The sequence below is a fragment of the Amblyomma maculatum genome, chromosome 3 (genome assembly GCF_055883805.1).
Source record: "Amblyomma maculatum isolate TAMU_Amacu chromosome 3, ASM5588380v1, whole genome shotgun sequence".
Taxonomy (NCBI): Eukaryota; Metazoa; Arthropoda; class Arachnida; order Ixodida; family Ixodidae; genus Amblyomma; species Amblyomma maculatum.
Window position 1 is genome coordinate 114641766 of NC_139346.1, and position 14469 is coordinate 114656234.

A 14469-nucleotide genomic window follows, 5' to 3' on the forward strand; every position below is an offset into this window, starting at 1 on the left:
TCAGACTCGGATCTCGGGCTCTCACCACTCGGGAACGCCCCGCAACAATATTCCTCACCATAATGGACAACATGGGAGCACATGTGTGCCTTCAGAAAGATGGCTACTTCGCTCTTTCAAAAGAAACCAGCCTGTCAGTGTATGCAACGTCTACAATATCGCGACAGTGTCACATCAAACTTTCTCTTCTAGCCATAACACATTCCTCAAGTAACCACAAGGACAAGAGATAAACAAGATTCATTCATGGATCTTTCTTGAACACAACACTGCTTACTTCAAACCATTTGAGCTTCTGTGTGATTTAGATAGGATGGCTGGCATATTTTGAAAGCTCTGTACGTTGGCACCCACGGTGCCTGCAGTTGAGAGTTTAGTGACCCAACTCCAAAATGCCAGAGCTGAAGTCTGGCAAGCACCAGGGCATTTTGCAGAAGGATAACCACCTTCTGTTTGGGAGAAAGCTCATTTCAAGATACTGAGGCTCATTCACGACCACATCACAGAACCTCAGCTTACCACAATGATGTGTCATTACTGAAGGTAATGTCATACCAGTTCGCCAGAAGGTGGGAAAACTTCATGGTAAGACACAGTAGAGAGAGCACATCTTCAGCAGAGCAGCTTGTCACCTAACACTAGTTCAGTGAGAGTGAGAAATAGGGCATGTTGCAACACACCCTTAAGAAACTAGTAAGCTATCTTAAGATTGGCTGCGATGTCCTGCAGGATCAAACATTCAGCTCCTGATCAGGTGAATTAAAGTATGATAAAACTTCTATCCTTTAAGCCTATAATCACGAAGATAACAGATGGAGTCCTGCCTCTTTTGGTTTGGTTTAGAGGGTTCGATATTCCAAAGCGACACAAGGCTCCGGAGTAATTTCGACCACCTGGGGATCTTTAAAGTGCACTGACATCGCACAGCATATGGATGCCTCTCCGTTTCGCCTACATTAAAAAATGGCCACCGCTGCCAGAATTTGATTACACGTCACTAGGTTATGCAGTTGAGTGCCGTAACAATTCAGCCACCGCGGTGGGGCTCCTGTCTCTTTTGCTGTTCAAACAAGAGGAATGACTCTAGGCCCGAAATGGCTGCCATTCAGCTTTCTGTCTACTCCATTGGAGGAATAGACCTCTCCTGGCCTACGTCACGAATGATTTATCAGAGAAGGAGCGAAGGGGGCCGCCGCTACGCGGTTTGGCCTGGCGGGCAAAAGATTCGATTTTTTACTTTACAGGAAGCACATTTTTCTGGTAAGCTTGCACGTTCACATATTTCTGGGAGAACGAACAAGCACATATTAGTTTGCTTTATTGCCCGTGCCAATCGTATTGAATGCTGACCGATCTCGCTCTGAAAGGCCCGGACGACACACGATCAATGGCAGCGCTTTGAAAGATTCTTTCTCGGCATCGAATTCATTCCAGTTCAGTGGGCCATGTTGACGGAGCTAGCTCACTCACAATCACAAGATGATTCCCATTCCAAAGTCATGCCAGCAGCATGATTGCTTAAGTACAGCAACAACCCTAGACAGAATCATAATATTGCGTGTTCGAAAGCTGTCGTGTCCCAATCGAAAAGTGGTTTTACTAGAATTATTGAAGTGCACTTATGAATATTTGTACACCTTGCATGAATATTACTGTGTGATATGAAATGTGCTTTGTTACTTTCCGTACCGCGGGACCCATTCATATGGTATTGTTGGCAGCGGGAAAAATTCAAGCTTTCTTGTAACACAGTTTAGGTGCCGGAATTACACGACAAGGCGCAATTAACTTTTTTTTACCACACACTCAATGACTATAAAGTACCAATAATATATTTTCTTTGTCTCGCCGAACATAACACTAAATATGTCTGTACTTGGGAGGAAGATCACCCAACCAAGCACGAATTATCTCGTGCGTGCGCTGCTGTTCTCGCTCACAATTTTCCACGCTTTGTGGGGCCCAGCAGTCGGTTTTGTAAAGGACATATTATAAAAAAACCTGATGCTTATAATAGGCCTGCATTGACCCCTTTTCCAGCATGCATCCTATGCGCTTCAAGCGTTTGGTAGGACTTTAGATCGTCCACAAAGGGCCGCGCCAGTTCATGGAACGGAAAAATAATTGCACTCTTGCCCAGACTATCTTTTTTAAAGTGAGAATCGCTAAGGAGTGCTGCATATTGTGTCGGATCTGAATATGGCAAACGCACAATTTGAGGCAAAACTGCACAGCAATGGACAGCTCCCAGACTCTCCTTGCCGCAGGCAAACCCGGCTAGGAAGGATACTTTTGCCCCACAAGCCGGTTTTCCTTCAGCGCGTCCCCCTCGTCACGTGTCTCCCCGACGTCACATTGTTTGCAAACAGGGAGAAGTCTATTGGAATGCAATCGCACCCCATGACGATTGCAGCGCTTGGAACGTTGCCGCTCTTGTGCTGAGTGAACTCTGCTCTCTGTACCTGGCTTCCATCCTGCTCCTGTGGTGGCTGTGCTTTCCTCTTGGCCTGCTGCAGCCCAGGTGGTGCCTCCCTCTGGAAAACCTTGGACTCGGCTTCCCGTCGTCTCTCGGCTTTCCGCTCGGCTTTCTTTTCGGCTTTCTTCTCGGCCTTCTGGCTCTTCCGCTGGGACTCCAACTCAGCTTCCCGAGCAGCCGCCTGCTCCGAAACAACAAAAAGGGACATTAGGTGGAAAAAGCGAGAACAATTAAGTCTCACTTGCCTGTGAAGAACCTAGCATTTATTTTCTTTATTTAAATACTATATACAATGGGGAAAGATTAGCCACTGGCTCACAAGAATGCAGAACTTAATGACATGCATTATGGGTAAAAAAAAGGAATCATTAAGTAAGGCTAGTTTTCAGCTGACTCCTTACATTAACTGCATCAGTGAATTTAATCATTTTCACCAGGGATGTGATTATGTGTTTCAGCGTGCTGTCTCCAGTGCAATTGAGACCTAGAAAGAATAACACTGATCCTCTTTCGTTCATATCAGTATATCCGACTGCTTTTGACAGAAGACAACATCAATGAGATTTAGGCACCATTCTCATGTACGCCAGTACCTGCCATAAATCGAAAAGCACGTAATATAATCACAAGTTCTTTCGATAAGAACTCCTATGTAATAAATCATATCAACCCTTTGAGTGCAGTGTATTTTGGGACAACCTGCTTCTTGCACGTCACACTTTAAAAAACCCACCACCGCAAACCACTGCACCAAATACAACATGTGATCTTCCTATATGAAGACAAAGACAAGACCTCTTTGTTGAAACGATGGCTTGGCTTGCGAACTGAGGGTTCTCCTCAACCCCTGTTCAGTTCTCTTTCATACTGTGTAGCCATCTTCTTTCTCCCGTTCTACTCTGTATCCTAAAACACGTGTTTTAACTGATTCTCAACCAATGATGGGACCAGCCTGACTTTTATTTAGCCTGAGTAAACTCTACAGTAGTAAAAATTGAGCACAAGATTCAAGTGAGCATACTTGGACGTAGTTCTCAGAATTAAACTTGACCAGTTCGCCATAGTGCGGCCATCAATGGCTTAGTGGCCGCATGCCAAGGCCTCTGAGCCACCAAGGAGGATAAACTGAACATTTACAGGATGCATTCACCGTCTGCAAACATTGCAGCTGCAGAAAAACTTACATGCACCAAAAGAGCAAGACTTTCAGCCTATGCACGTCACAACGGTACCACGTACCAAGTGGCAATGGTGACGACACTTGCCTTTTCTCGTCTGTCAAGCACCCTCCGCATGTGGGCATTATACTTCTCTGTTGCCACGTCCAGGGTCTCCAGGGTCCCTGTGATGCACACAAATGTGAGTCAGCGATCTTTTGGCAAGGGGCTGCACCTCTGACACATTGAGAAAGAGAAAGAACTGAGAAAGGGCCAGTATGACATTCCTAGCCACACATTACATTTGTTCAATGACAATAATGACATTTCTAACCCCAAGTGAACAGAGAAACGTTTGATGAGCAAAAGCCTTGTACCAAGAGCAATAAATTGCTGTTACTAAGCAAAAAATGTAGTCCGATTTGGTTTATGGGGTTTAAGGTTTCAAAACGACTCAGACTATGGGAGACGCCATAGTGGAGGGCTCTGGAACTTTCAACCACCTCCTGGGGTTCCTGAATATGCACTGACATTGCACAGCATACGGACTCCTTGCTTTTCGCCTCCATCGAAAAGCGGCCACCGCAGCCAAAATTCGATCCCGCATCCTTGGGCACAGCAGATGAGCTCCCTAACCACTGCACTAGCCCAGAGTGGTGAGCAACAGCTATGCTAGTATTTCACAGTGTGCACAAACAAGGCACAAATACTGACCCCCAAAACTGCCACTTGCTTCTTCATGAATAGGGCAGTAACAAAATACTGTTGCGAGGAATATTGTTTGTTAATACGCTCCCTAAAACATTACATGACAGCTAGGCTCCTGAAAAAAGCAGAGATGATCGTAGACGGCGCATACATCAAAGCATGTAAGGTGCACAAAGTGCTGCAATAATAAAATGAACCTTAATGAGGATGAACTGCCACAGACAAAAAGATTCTGGCAACAGAGAACTTTGTCAGGAGAGAAGTTGTGCTTAGAAGGAATGGGGCTAGGAAGGAAAGTGAAGGGAACAACTCCAGGAGCCAAAAAGAATAGAGGGGGGAGGGGGGGGGGGGTACAGCAGCCAGAGAACGGATGTGGGCACCTGCCTTCCTCCCTCTCAAACAGAAGCAGCAGGTCACCAAGGCTCTCGGGCCAGTCCACGGTGGCGTACATGCCTCGCAGCAGGGCCTTGCGGTAATGCTTGTCATCACCAAAAGCCCTGCGGACAAAAACAGGAGAACTGACACATGCCACAATAAACTGACGTGTCTGTCAACATTGATATATATATATACATATATATATATTAGTGGGCCATCATCAAGACCAATAGCATCTAAAACTGGGCTAGGTGTGCTTCGATGTCCTGAGCTATTTTTCCGTTTAATATAATGTTTCTCAAAAAGTGCAAAGATGCAAGAACATCAAGATGTTCACGAGAGTGACCGTAGTGCCAATCATTTTCTACTGCTATCTACATCTAATTACTCACATACAAGCTACCCATACTCTCAGACATACAGTTGTGCGACCCATAATAATGATCATACACAACAGTTCATAATAGTCATGCAATGATAAAACACTTTACTCCTTCAGCAGATCAACTTCTGTGAATTAGATGTGTGTAAATATTAAATTCATGCTAGCAAAGCAAATACAGGACAAAAAAATTGGATGTGTATTGTATTTTTCTTTGCTTTTCCAGTAAATACAGCTGTGATAAGGATCAAACACACCGTGAAAAAATTGTTTTCCTGCATCATTGGTGTAACGTTCCATGCCGTTACAGCTCATCGGGCATCCAGAGAGAGAAATCAGGATGTGGTATAGTAACAAAAAGCTTGATATTGAAGACTAACGCCTCCCTTACAATCTCTACACGAAAACTGCGTGCACAGCTAGTGCAAAGAGCAATCCAATGTGAAATGCAGATGGATAGATATGTATAGTATACTACTATTGTGTATTCAGAAGCTGGGGTGCTTATCTACTGTATCACTACCCACAAAGTCCTCCGCTTTTACGCCTTCACACAGATTTGTCTCAATGCCACTGTCTTCCCTGCAATTGAATAAAGTCACTCTCTTCAGAGTCTCACATGGCATCTTGGCCCCTTTTTTCTTTTCTCTTTTCTTCCGCTCTCTTCTTCGTCCCTTCCCTCACAGCACAACAGAGGTGTCTGCTGAGATGTGGAACAGTTACGGCACTCTTTCCCAAGGCTGATTTTCAGTCATTATTATTATTATTATTATTAGGTGGCGCAACAATGATGTGAATCCTACAAGCAGGGCAGCCTTGCACCAATGCATGTACTGATCAATTCATATGACACTCATTGGCTTCTGCAGAATAAAGGAAAAAAAAAAAAAAAGGAAGAGAAAGCCAAGGCAAGCAAAGACACAAAAAGGCACCTCTCGAAGTTTGCGTGGTCAAGCCACGTCTGGGCGTCGGTGGCCCGCCCCTGATGGGTGATGTCATTCCACAGCTCCCGTGCTCTGGGCAAGTTGTGGCACAGCTTGGCCTGCACGTTACCACAGGACAGAAAAATAATTCCCCACGATTACGTTACTTTCTAATGCGAAATTTGAGCGCAGTTTATCAGCTGTTTCACCTTTTCGATAGATTGAGGCAAAGATTTCGAGCAAGACACGTATGTACAATTACAGACAACTTTTTTTAATTTTTCACACGTATTCATTCAAGAAACACTCAACTAACAGTTCTTGGCTGTCATAAAAGAAGCTTTGTGGTCAGAGAAAGGAAGAGAGCAATTGAGTTATGGGAAGGTTGCGGGAAGCAGCGCGTGGGCTCATAGGAACGTTGCGTGACGTACAGATAGGATGCCGCTGATGCCGCTGACGCCGCTCGCGAGTGAAGCGAGTGAGAATGGGATGCACGCACCGTGATCCGCTGACAGCGAGCCGGCGTTTCGGCAACCGGAGAGCATCCTCGCCGCCAAGTAGGAGGAGGGGGACCCCCTTCTCCTCTTCCTGCATGGCGGCGACGGTGTTACATTGTCTTGACTCGCTAGCGGCGGCGGCGGCGGCATCAGTCAGCAGTCAGTCGCTGCTAGCGGAGGCGACCCCCCCCTCCTTCCTTTCCTCGTGTTCTCTGGTTGCTGCGCGCACTCGCACTCCTGCCCCTATTGGTCGCCCCTGAGTGCATTCCCCCTCCCCCCTCTTCCTGCGAGGCTCCGGTTGCCGAAGCGCTGACGCGGTCGACGCGGAACGCCAAAGAGCTCAGCTCTAAAAGGTCAGAAGGACACATTCTTGCTCCGTGTTCCACACAAGCTGGAATCTACATATTTGTGGAAAAAAAAAGAATGTGCACCTTACCATCCTTCACGCAGTAAAACAGAAAGCTGCCTCAATTGCTTTTGGTGCACATAACCATTGAAAGCTTAAAGGTTACAAGAATTTTGGTATGCGACAGAGCCCAGCGGCAACAGTGAGTCATGTTATGGCCACTGTTATGACCAAAGCGCCAGCTACCAAAGTGCAAATACCCCGCGAATCTCCAGCAAGAGCTCGTAAATTTGACCTCGTTAATTCAAATGTCCGGACAATCCATACTGCCAGTGAAGCTCTGGCCAGCACCCAAGTAAGTCTATTACATTGTATGCCTCCCCAACTCGGACACTGTGGCCCTGGCACCAGAGAATTCGAATGGAGGACCAGCAATTGTCCAAACAGTCCTACTCAGACTTTAATTCCACTCTGCAGAGTCACTCGTACAACTCTGCTGCGTGTTCTGATTTCACTTTTCCGAGTTTCACGCCAGCCCGCACCAGGCAACCAATCCAGGTCAGCTGCGCACCATTTCGGGCGCTCATTGGTGCATTTTCACCTCAAAAGCAGCAAACCATTGCCTAGACTTTCATCACATAAATTTAGTGCGATGCAAGCAGTTCTTGTCAACTATCTTTTCTGATGTTATTCAGTAACTCAAACACTTTTTCTAACTACTGAAGTTTGAAACTGAAGTTGAAGTTCGAAGTTTGAACATTTACTGTAAATAACGCAAACAATATCGTTCTTTTACAGTTCTAAGAAAACTGACTCGATGACACTGTCCTTGTGTAAGGTCACACAACATCAGGTTCCCAAACGAGAGAAAAGCGCAACCTGAAACGATAATTCTAGCCAGACTAAAAGAACCTGTGCACCCACACCAGCATGACAATCTTTTTTTTTTTCCATGTACGATTACACAAATACAGAATGCAAAACTGCTGCAACTCGTACATCAAAAGTCTCAAGACTAAAATATCGTCTAGCAGTTAGTCTTTCGTTTGGTAACAACAAACTACTTTCTGTAATGAAGGCATTCTGTGCAGCAGTGGTCACAAATAACTCAAGTTGTATCCGACTACAGATGACATGCAATTGGTGCTATCACTACAAAACCTACTGTCTCAAAGAAATGGGCAGGTTTAGTCAGTGCCGCACGATATACACCATGGTGGTAGCAGGCTTCCATCAAGAATTCTTGAAGATTTACTTATATAAAACTGCATAGAGTATATGGGAGTTAATATGAACCAACAGCTCCAAACATATACTTCAATTTTGAAGAATTTGACAATTTATTAACTCGGTGAGACGCTTCATCTAAAACTTTTGGCTAAATTTGTTTTTCAACCCTACTGCTTGAATCAATCAAACAAGCCATGATGGCAGGCACATTAATGAACAGAAGAGACCACAAAATATTAGAGATATACATAAAATATGCTAGGATCAAATACAGGAGAAAAGTTTAAATTGTAGCCCCCAAAAGGAGTAGTTCCAATAGACACCTCACAATTTAAAAAACCTGCTGTGGTAAGCCAGCAAAAACACAGGAATAATGAAGTGAAACTGCAGTTCTAGGTATCCTTCCAAAGACGACTGTACTTTGTTTATTATTTACAGCAAAAAGGAGCTTTAATAAAAAAATGACAAAACAATGTTCGGCCAATACAAGAAATAAAACCCAAGCAAAATACATTTAAACCTAGTTATAAAGAAGTAGTACGGACATAAAAATTTGTTTCTTATATCCAATATTCATTTTAAAAGTATGTGCACAAGTTCCTGCAACTGATTCTGCTAATAAAACGAAACGAAATGCTCACTAATATCGACAACACAAAGGTGGGAAAATGCACAATTCTTTAATTAGAAGCTCGGTATAAACATGAAATCTCGCCTCTCATTCTTTGTTTGAGAGTAAAAAAATAACTGAATACTTAAACAGATATGCTGCCTCTGCGCAAAAACAAATTTATTAAAAAAAAAAAAAAAACAGCGCAATCTTGGCCATGTTGGCAGCCTCTGCACTGTTGAGATCACTCTTCTTTTCCCGGTTCTCAATCATCGTCACCACTTGCTTCATCTATGAGAATCAGCTGAGTGACAATTGTTTGGTAGGTCAATTCAGGTGCCACAGCGCCCCAACCAATCATTGTTAATAAAAACAGCACGAACAGGAAGACACAAGATAAGATAAAAGGAAGCTACAGGACAAGCGCTGTCCTGTTGGTTCCTTGTATGTTGTCTTGTGTCTTCCTGTTCGCGCTGTTTTTAATAACCAACTGTTTACCAACTCGCCCCCCAACCAAGTTGTTGTCCGCAGTGTCAAGTCCTAAAATGTAACACTGGGAAACACCAGCTGACGCTGTGACAAGGCTAACTCACTTAAAAATCATTCTTCATGGCACCTTTGGAGTGGATATCTTCAATCGACACTTTAATCTTCTGCAATCCTCTGTTCGCGTTCAAGGTTGTAGACACGCTAAGTACAATGAAGTCCGCGGCAACGTGCACCCAGTTATGATCGTCCTATATGTCTTGATTTTTTTGTCGTCGCAAGAGAAAATGCTTTACACTTCTGCATTGCCATTTTGCGCAATGGAGTCAACAGGCCCGCGAGGTGCACCACGCACGCACGAGTCGGTGGGAGCGGCAGGGGCACGGTAAGGGTGACCCCGTGTCGGTCACATAACTGTCCGCCGTTGGTGCTAGTTTTCGTTTCTGCCACTAGAAGGTGCAGCACTTGAATGTGCGGGCGATTTAAATACACTTTTGCGGTGGGTGATTCAAATGATTGAAAAATTGCATTTCTCGAAGTTTCTTCCCGGCTCCTTTACGCATTTCTTGTCATTTAAAAGCAAGAAACTGCTTCTTTATGACCGACTGAGTGTCAAATATTGAATTATTTGTTTCATTATACAAAACTCTCATAAAAATAAAGCATTAGCCAATCTAACATTGGTTTTATTTACTTCATTTTAACCAATAATTCCCCATACCCGTATTTGTTATAGCAAGGATCAATTGTAACTGAAACATGAGTAACTCAAAAATAGGATGTTAGCTGGAGGAGGCTAAATGCTAGCACAGGTTATTTCATTTTCGAAGGCTCCAAGACCGTCCTGTGGAATAATTACTCAACCTCGCTTGCATGCGCTTTCCAGAAGATAATATGTTTAGAATTGTGCGCTAGGTTTGCAATTTTCTTGCTCTTGGGTTTTTTTGGCTGCTGACAGCACATCTCATAGAATGATTATGTTGCGGCATGCATGCAGTCTCGGGCTTCCCAGAGCACCAGGCACGTAACTGCAGTGCCAAAAGTCAGAGATAAATAATTATCAAACACAACCGAATGGTGCTCTTTGAGGTGGCTTAACCACCAGACACGTGAGCCATGAGGATAAGCTAGCTTTTCAAGGGCACTGAAACCTTGATGCAAATGCGATAAAAGAAATAACAAGTGCCTGTCAACGTGGAAGGAATGCAGAACGACTGAGAAATGGAGGGCAGTATAAGAGCAGTGATGGCTAAAGAAGGGACTAAAAGGTGGGTGGTCACAGCACTGGGCGTGACGCAGTGTCAGCAAGATGCAGAGGTGCGCGAGCACTGCGTGGCGGGTCCTGCTGCACTTGCATCATGCACGTTTCTGAACTATTGCTCATTAAATGACACCGAGGTTGCAGAAAACAATTCCATGTCCACATAAAGCTTTCATCTTGATATGAGGTCAAACTCCCCCACTCATTATATTTTTATATTTTTTAATTTTGTCTACAAAGTAGCGTTTCGTTTAGTTAACAAGAAGAGCTTTAACAGCGAGCTACTTTCTATGACGAAGAAATTCATCATAGCAATCACTATACAAGCAAATTACATCGAAGAGATAACATGCAATTTGTGGTATCACTACAAAGCATGGCTGGATATGAACTAAAACTCCTCCATTCATTATATTCGCGGCCATCTTACAGTATTTGAACAAATACGGCGTTTCCACAAACAGAATTAGAAAAGATAAAATAAAATGTGATGACATGTAAATCGATAGCAGGACACAAGGTACTCCTGAGGTGTTTTCCAAACCTTGGCAAGTATCCAAATTACATGCACCTATCCTCAAAACCAAGTTGTCGCCAATAGCAGATAAAGTGGTGAAGAAATTTCGCCAATTCGAACAACCTTACTGTGGAAGAGTTCTACTACACCACCCAAACAGTGCTCAAAAGCGGCTCCTCCAAAAGACTGAAACAAGTTGCTAATCTCAAGGAGGATGCGAAGGGCAAGTTGGAATGGCCTCACAATTAGCAAAACAGACGAGAATGATGAAAGGTAATGGTGAGAAAGGTGAAATTATTTTGCTATGGAAAAAAGATAATATAGCATTGGAAATATTACCAAATTTAATTTAAACTACTATTTAACATTATTTATTACCTAATTGTAATTATTATTTAGTTCTAATTTATTTATTTTAATCATTTAAAATATCATAACAATAACACTGGAAACCTACTGGCTGCACTTACCTCCACTTTTGCCCAGTACTTCAGCACGGGGCCGCATATGTCGCCATCTGTTTCTGAATCTGAAGGAAAAAAAAACAAGAAAGAATAATCAGAAAAAAAAAAAAAACTGTAGTGACCAGAAAAAATGTCTCTTGAAATTCATATACATCACCAGGACTAAGGCAACTAACATCTGAAATAAACTTTTGGCCGGCAAACATTTTGAGTTGTGAGGTCGACTTTGCACTTCATGGTGACTGTGAAACTTATCTAGTAAAGGTAGCGCGTACCCACAAAGAAATTTTTTGCCCACATCCAATTTTTTTCTGCAGTCAGTTAATTTAATATTACTTCAGGTCCAAATGACTTCAAATTTAATGTAGTTTTACTGCAGTGCCCTAGTACCGAGAATGTTACGTCTACTAAGAAAAAAAAACTAAATACATGTTGAAATCAGCCCCACATCAGGAACATACTATTCCTGCTCCCCTTCAATTCGAAGTTACTGACAATCAGCCACTACATTACATTTTGACAAATGAGTTTTCATTTCTTTATGCTTGTCCATGAAAATCTAAGAACAAACATTTCTCTTATAAAGGAAGCCAGAGTGAGAGAAAAACCTAACGGAGGACTCCTAAAGCTGTTGGTTAAGTCCCATTGAATCACCAATAACAAACAATGCAAAGAATTCACAGCCCTGCTAAACAGGGCCATCCTTTGAAAAGGAATATGAAGGAGCGAGTGTGTGGCAGAAAGGGGAACAATCACAATACTCACACTGAGTCAGGTGGTCAACTGCTCTCTGGAAAGCTGCTCGCAAGTCTTCCAGAAGGGGAGCCAGCAATTCATCTGCGGAGGCCATTACTTATCACAAACACGCAATTCAAACTCAAAGAAAAAGAAAACAGCAGGCTTGAAACTGTCGGCAGAAAGAGCCGAGGCCCTGCCGGTTCCAGTGCAAGTGAGACATTTAAAGTATGAAAAACAGTTGTGTCCACACTCCCATCAGGGGAATAAGGAGGCAACCTGTCTCCATTTTCCAGACAAGTTACCGGCTACTGCAGCTATGGGCAAATATTAAAGCTTGAACTACCAATGGGCCAGCAATAAAGCAAGCTATTACAACCATACTCTATAACCATTTGCAGAATGCTCCAAGCCAGGCCCTCACTCTCGACGCATCACCATCAGTGACGCTTCCACTTCTGCAAGTTGCAACACTGGGCACAATGCACTGCTTGCTGCATAATAATATGGTGTTTGTATATGCCCCCCCATTTCCACTGGTGCCTTCCACTTGGTGCAGTTTATTCGTTTCTGTCTCAGGTACACAGTAGGCCTTCAAAGCAGTGTTAAGGACCTTCCTAGAGGGTATCCAAAAATGCTTCAACAGTGCCAAATGCCATCGCCATCATCAACGCAGCCGTAGTAAAAGCATTTGCAGTTTACACCAAATGGGGCTGCCTGAATACTCCACAGGTACCCCGTGGAAGTTTATTCCATTTATTGATCCACACATGTGCCCTAAGCAATATAGTGCAGTCCACTTATAACAATACCAGATATAACTTATATACTATAGCTTATAATGATCACATTCTTGGGATTCATCACTTTTTCCATTGCCCCTATGCAAAAATACATAATGACTGATTATCGGCGGTATATCGGATACGATAGCTTTATCGCCATCGGGTATATGTTTACAATTCAAATTTGTCTGAATGTTTGTAAAAAATAAAATATTAAGAAGAGAAACAGGAAACCTCGACTTGTATAGGGTTAAAACAGATAAGTGCTATGATTATCATAATCGCTGCCCATCGCTGCGGCTTTATCACCATCGCCAAATGTGCGTCCGTGGAATATGGCGCCGACCACAATGACAGCGCGATAGCTTTCGAGATGAAATGGCAGATTCAACGGGATTTCTATCAGAGTTTCAAGGTTGGAAGTCTCACGAAAAAATATGGGCATTCGTACTCTACGATTTTAACGATAAAAGAGGCTGAGGATGTCCTTCAATTCATCCAATCGCTAATCAGTTTCGACCACACAAAAAGGGCTGCCGCCAATGTACACAGTACTGGAAGCGATGCTCACAGCGATTGTCAAGCGCCTGCTGCTGCTTAATTAAGCGAGCGCGGATTTCCGAATAAGTATGCTCAAGTTATTTTATGGCTATTGATGTATTCTGTAATAAAGCGTTTATGCTCTTTACGATGATTAGCGTTGTTCAACCAGATTTACTCATCGCTGGTAAGGAGGCAAGCTTACATGCATGAGAAAATATGTGGGGGTGTGCTTTTTGTTTTTCATTTTTCCCCCCGCCGATCCAGATATAACGATAATCGGTTATAATGACCAGATTTTCTGGTTTTCTCAATATCGTTGAAAGTGGATAGCACTGTATTTGACGTCAAAATGTGAGCAAGAAGAGCGCCCTTCTATTGCACCTGGTCCTACTGCTGCTTGCTGGCTTGAGCAGTATAAGCGACACAGGGAGTGACAATCCCAGCAATGACCACTCTGGAATATCAGACCTGTGCAAACCAAACTGAGCACCTCACGTAACCGCAACAGCACTACTCCACACCATCTGTGAACTGGAACTAGGATCAAGTCTAGGCTGGCGAGTACAGCCTCCCTCACGGCTCATACAACAAGCTCCTACAAACTGTAGCTCATCTTCCACTTACCAGCCAGACCCGCAACCAAGAAACCAGGTGACATCCTTTTCATAACTAGTTTACTTGAAGCAATCAATATTTCTTTATTTTTTTTTTAATACAGTAAACTTATGATCATTCAAACTTCGATAATCCAAACTTTTCATAAATTCTAATAATTTGAAAATTCTGATTAGCTGGCTATATTTTCAATACACTGTAAAGCTGCTTAATTCGTATCACAGTTTGGGTTGAAATTCAAACTTTTGTCTTGCTCCAACACTCCCAGTGAGCAAAAGAGCGGCAGCCAAGATCGAATACATCAAGTTTGCGGCACAATGCAAGATGAAAATTTGACTGCTCCAATCAGTTAGCTG

At 43.3% G+C, this 14469-nt stretch overlaps 1 protein-coding gene across 1 annotated transcript in view; it reads right to left on the minus strand.

Moving 5' to 3' along the window:
* Nucleotides 1–14469, minus strand: part of LOC146195751 (spliceosome associated factor 3, U4/U6 recycling protein-like) — a 64781-nt gene that overhangs the window by 26119 nt on the left and 24193 nt on the right. Inside the window, exons 10-15 of the mRNA XM_084597900.1 lie at nucleotides 12201–12272; nucleotides 11442–11500; nucleotides 6034–6143; nucleotides 4726–4838; nucleotides 3742–3818; nucleotides 2463–2657 (exon numbers count right to left, since the gene is read on the minus strand). Of these exons, the coding sequence (XP_084454026.1) occupies nucleotides 2463–2657; nucleotides 3742–3818; nucleotides 4726–4838; nucleotides 6034–6143; nucleotides 11442–11500; nucleotides 12201–12272 (626 nt within the window). The remainder of the gene's footprint in view (nucleotides 1–2462; nucleotides 2658–3741; nucleotides 3819–4725; nucleotides 4839–6033; nucleotides 6144–11441; nucleotides 11501–12200; nucleotides 12273–14469) is intronic.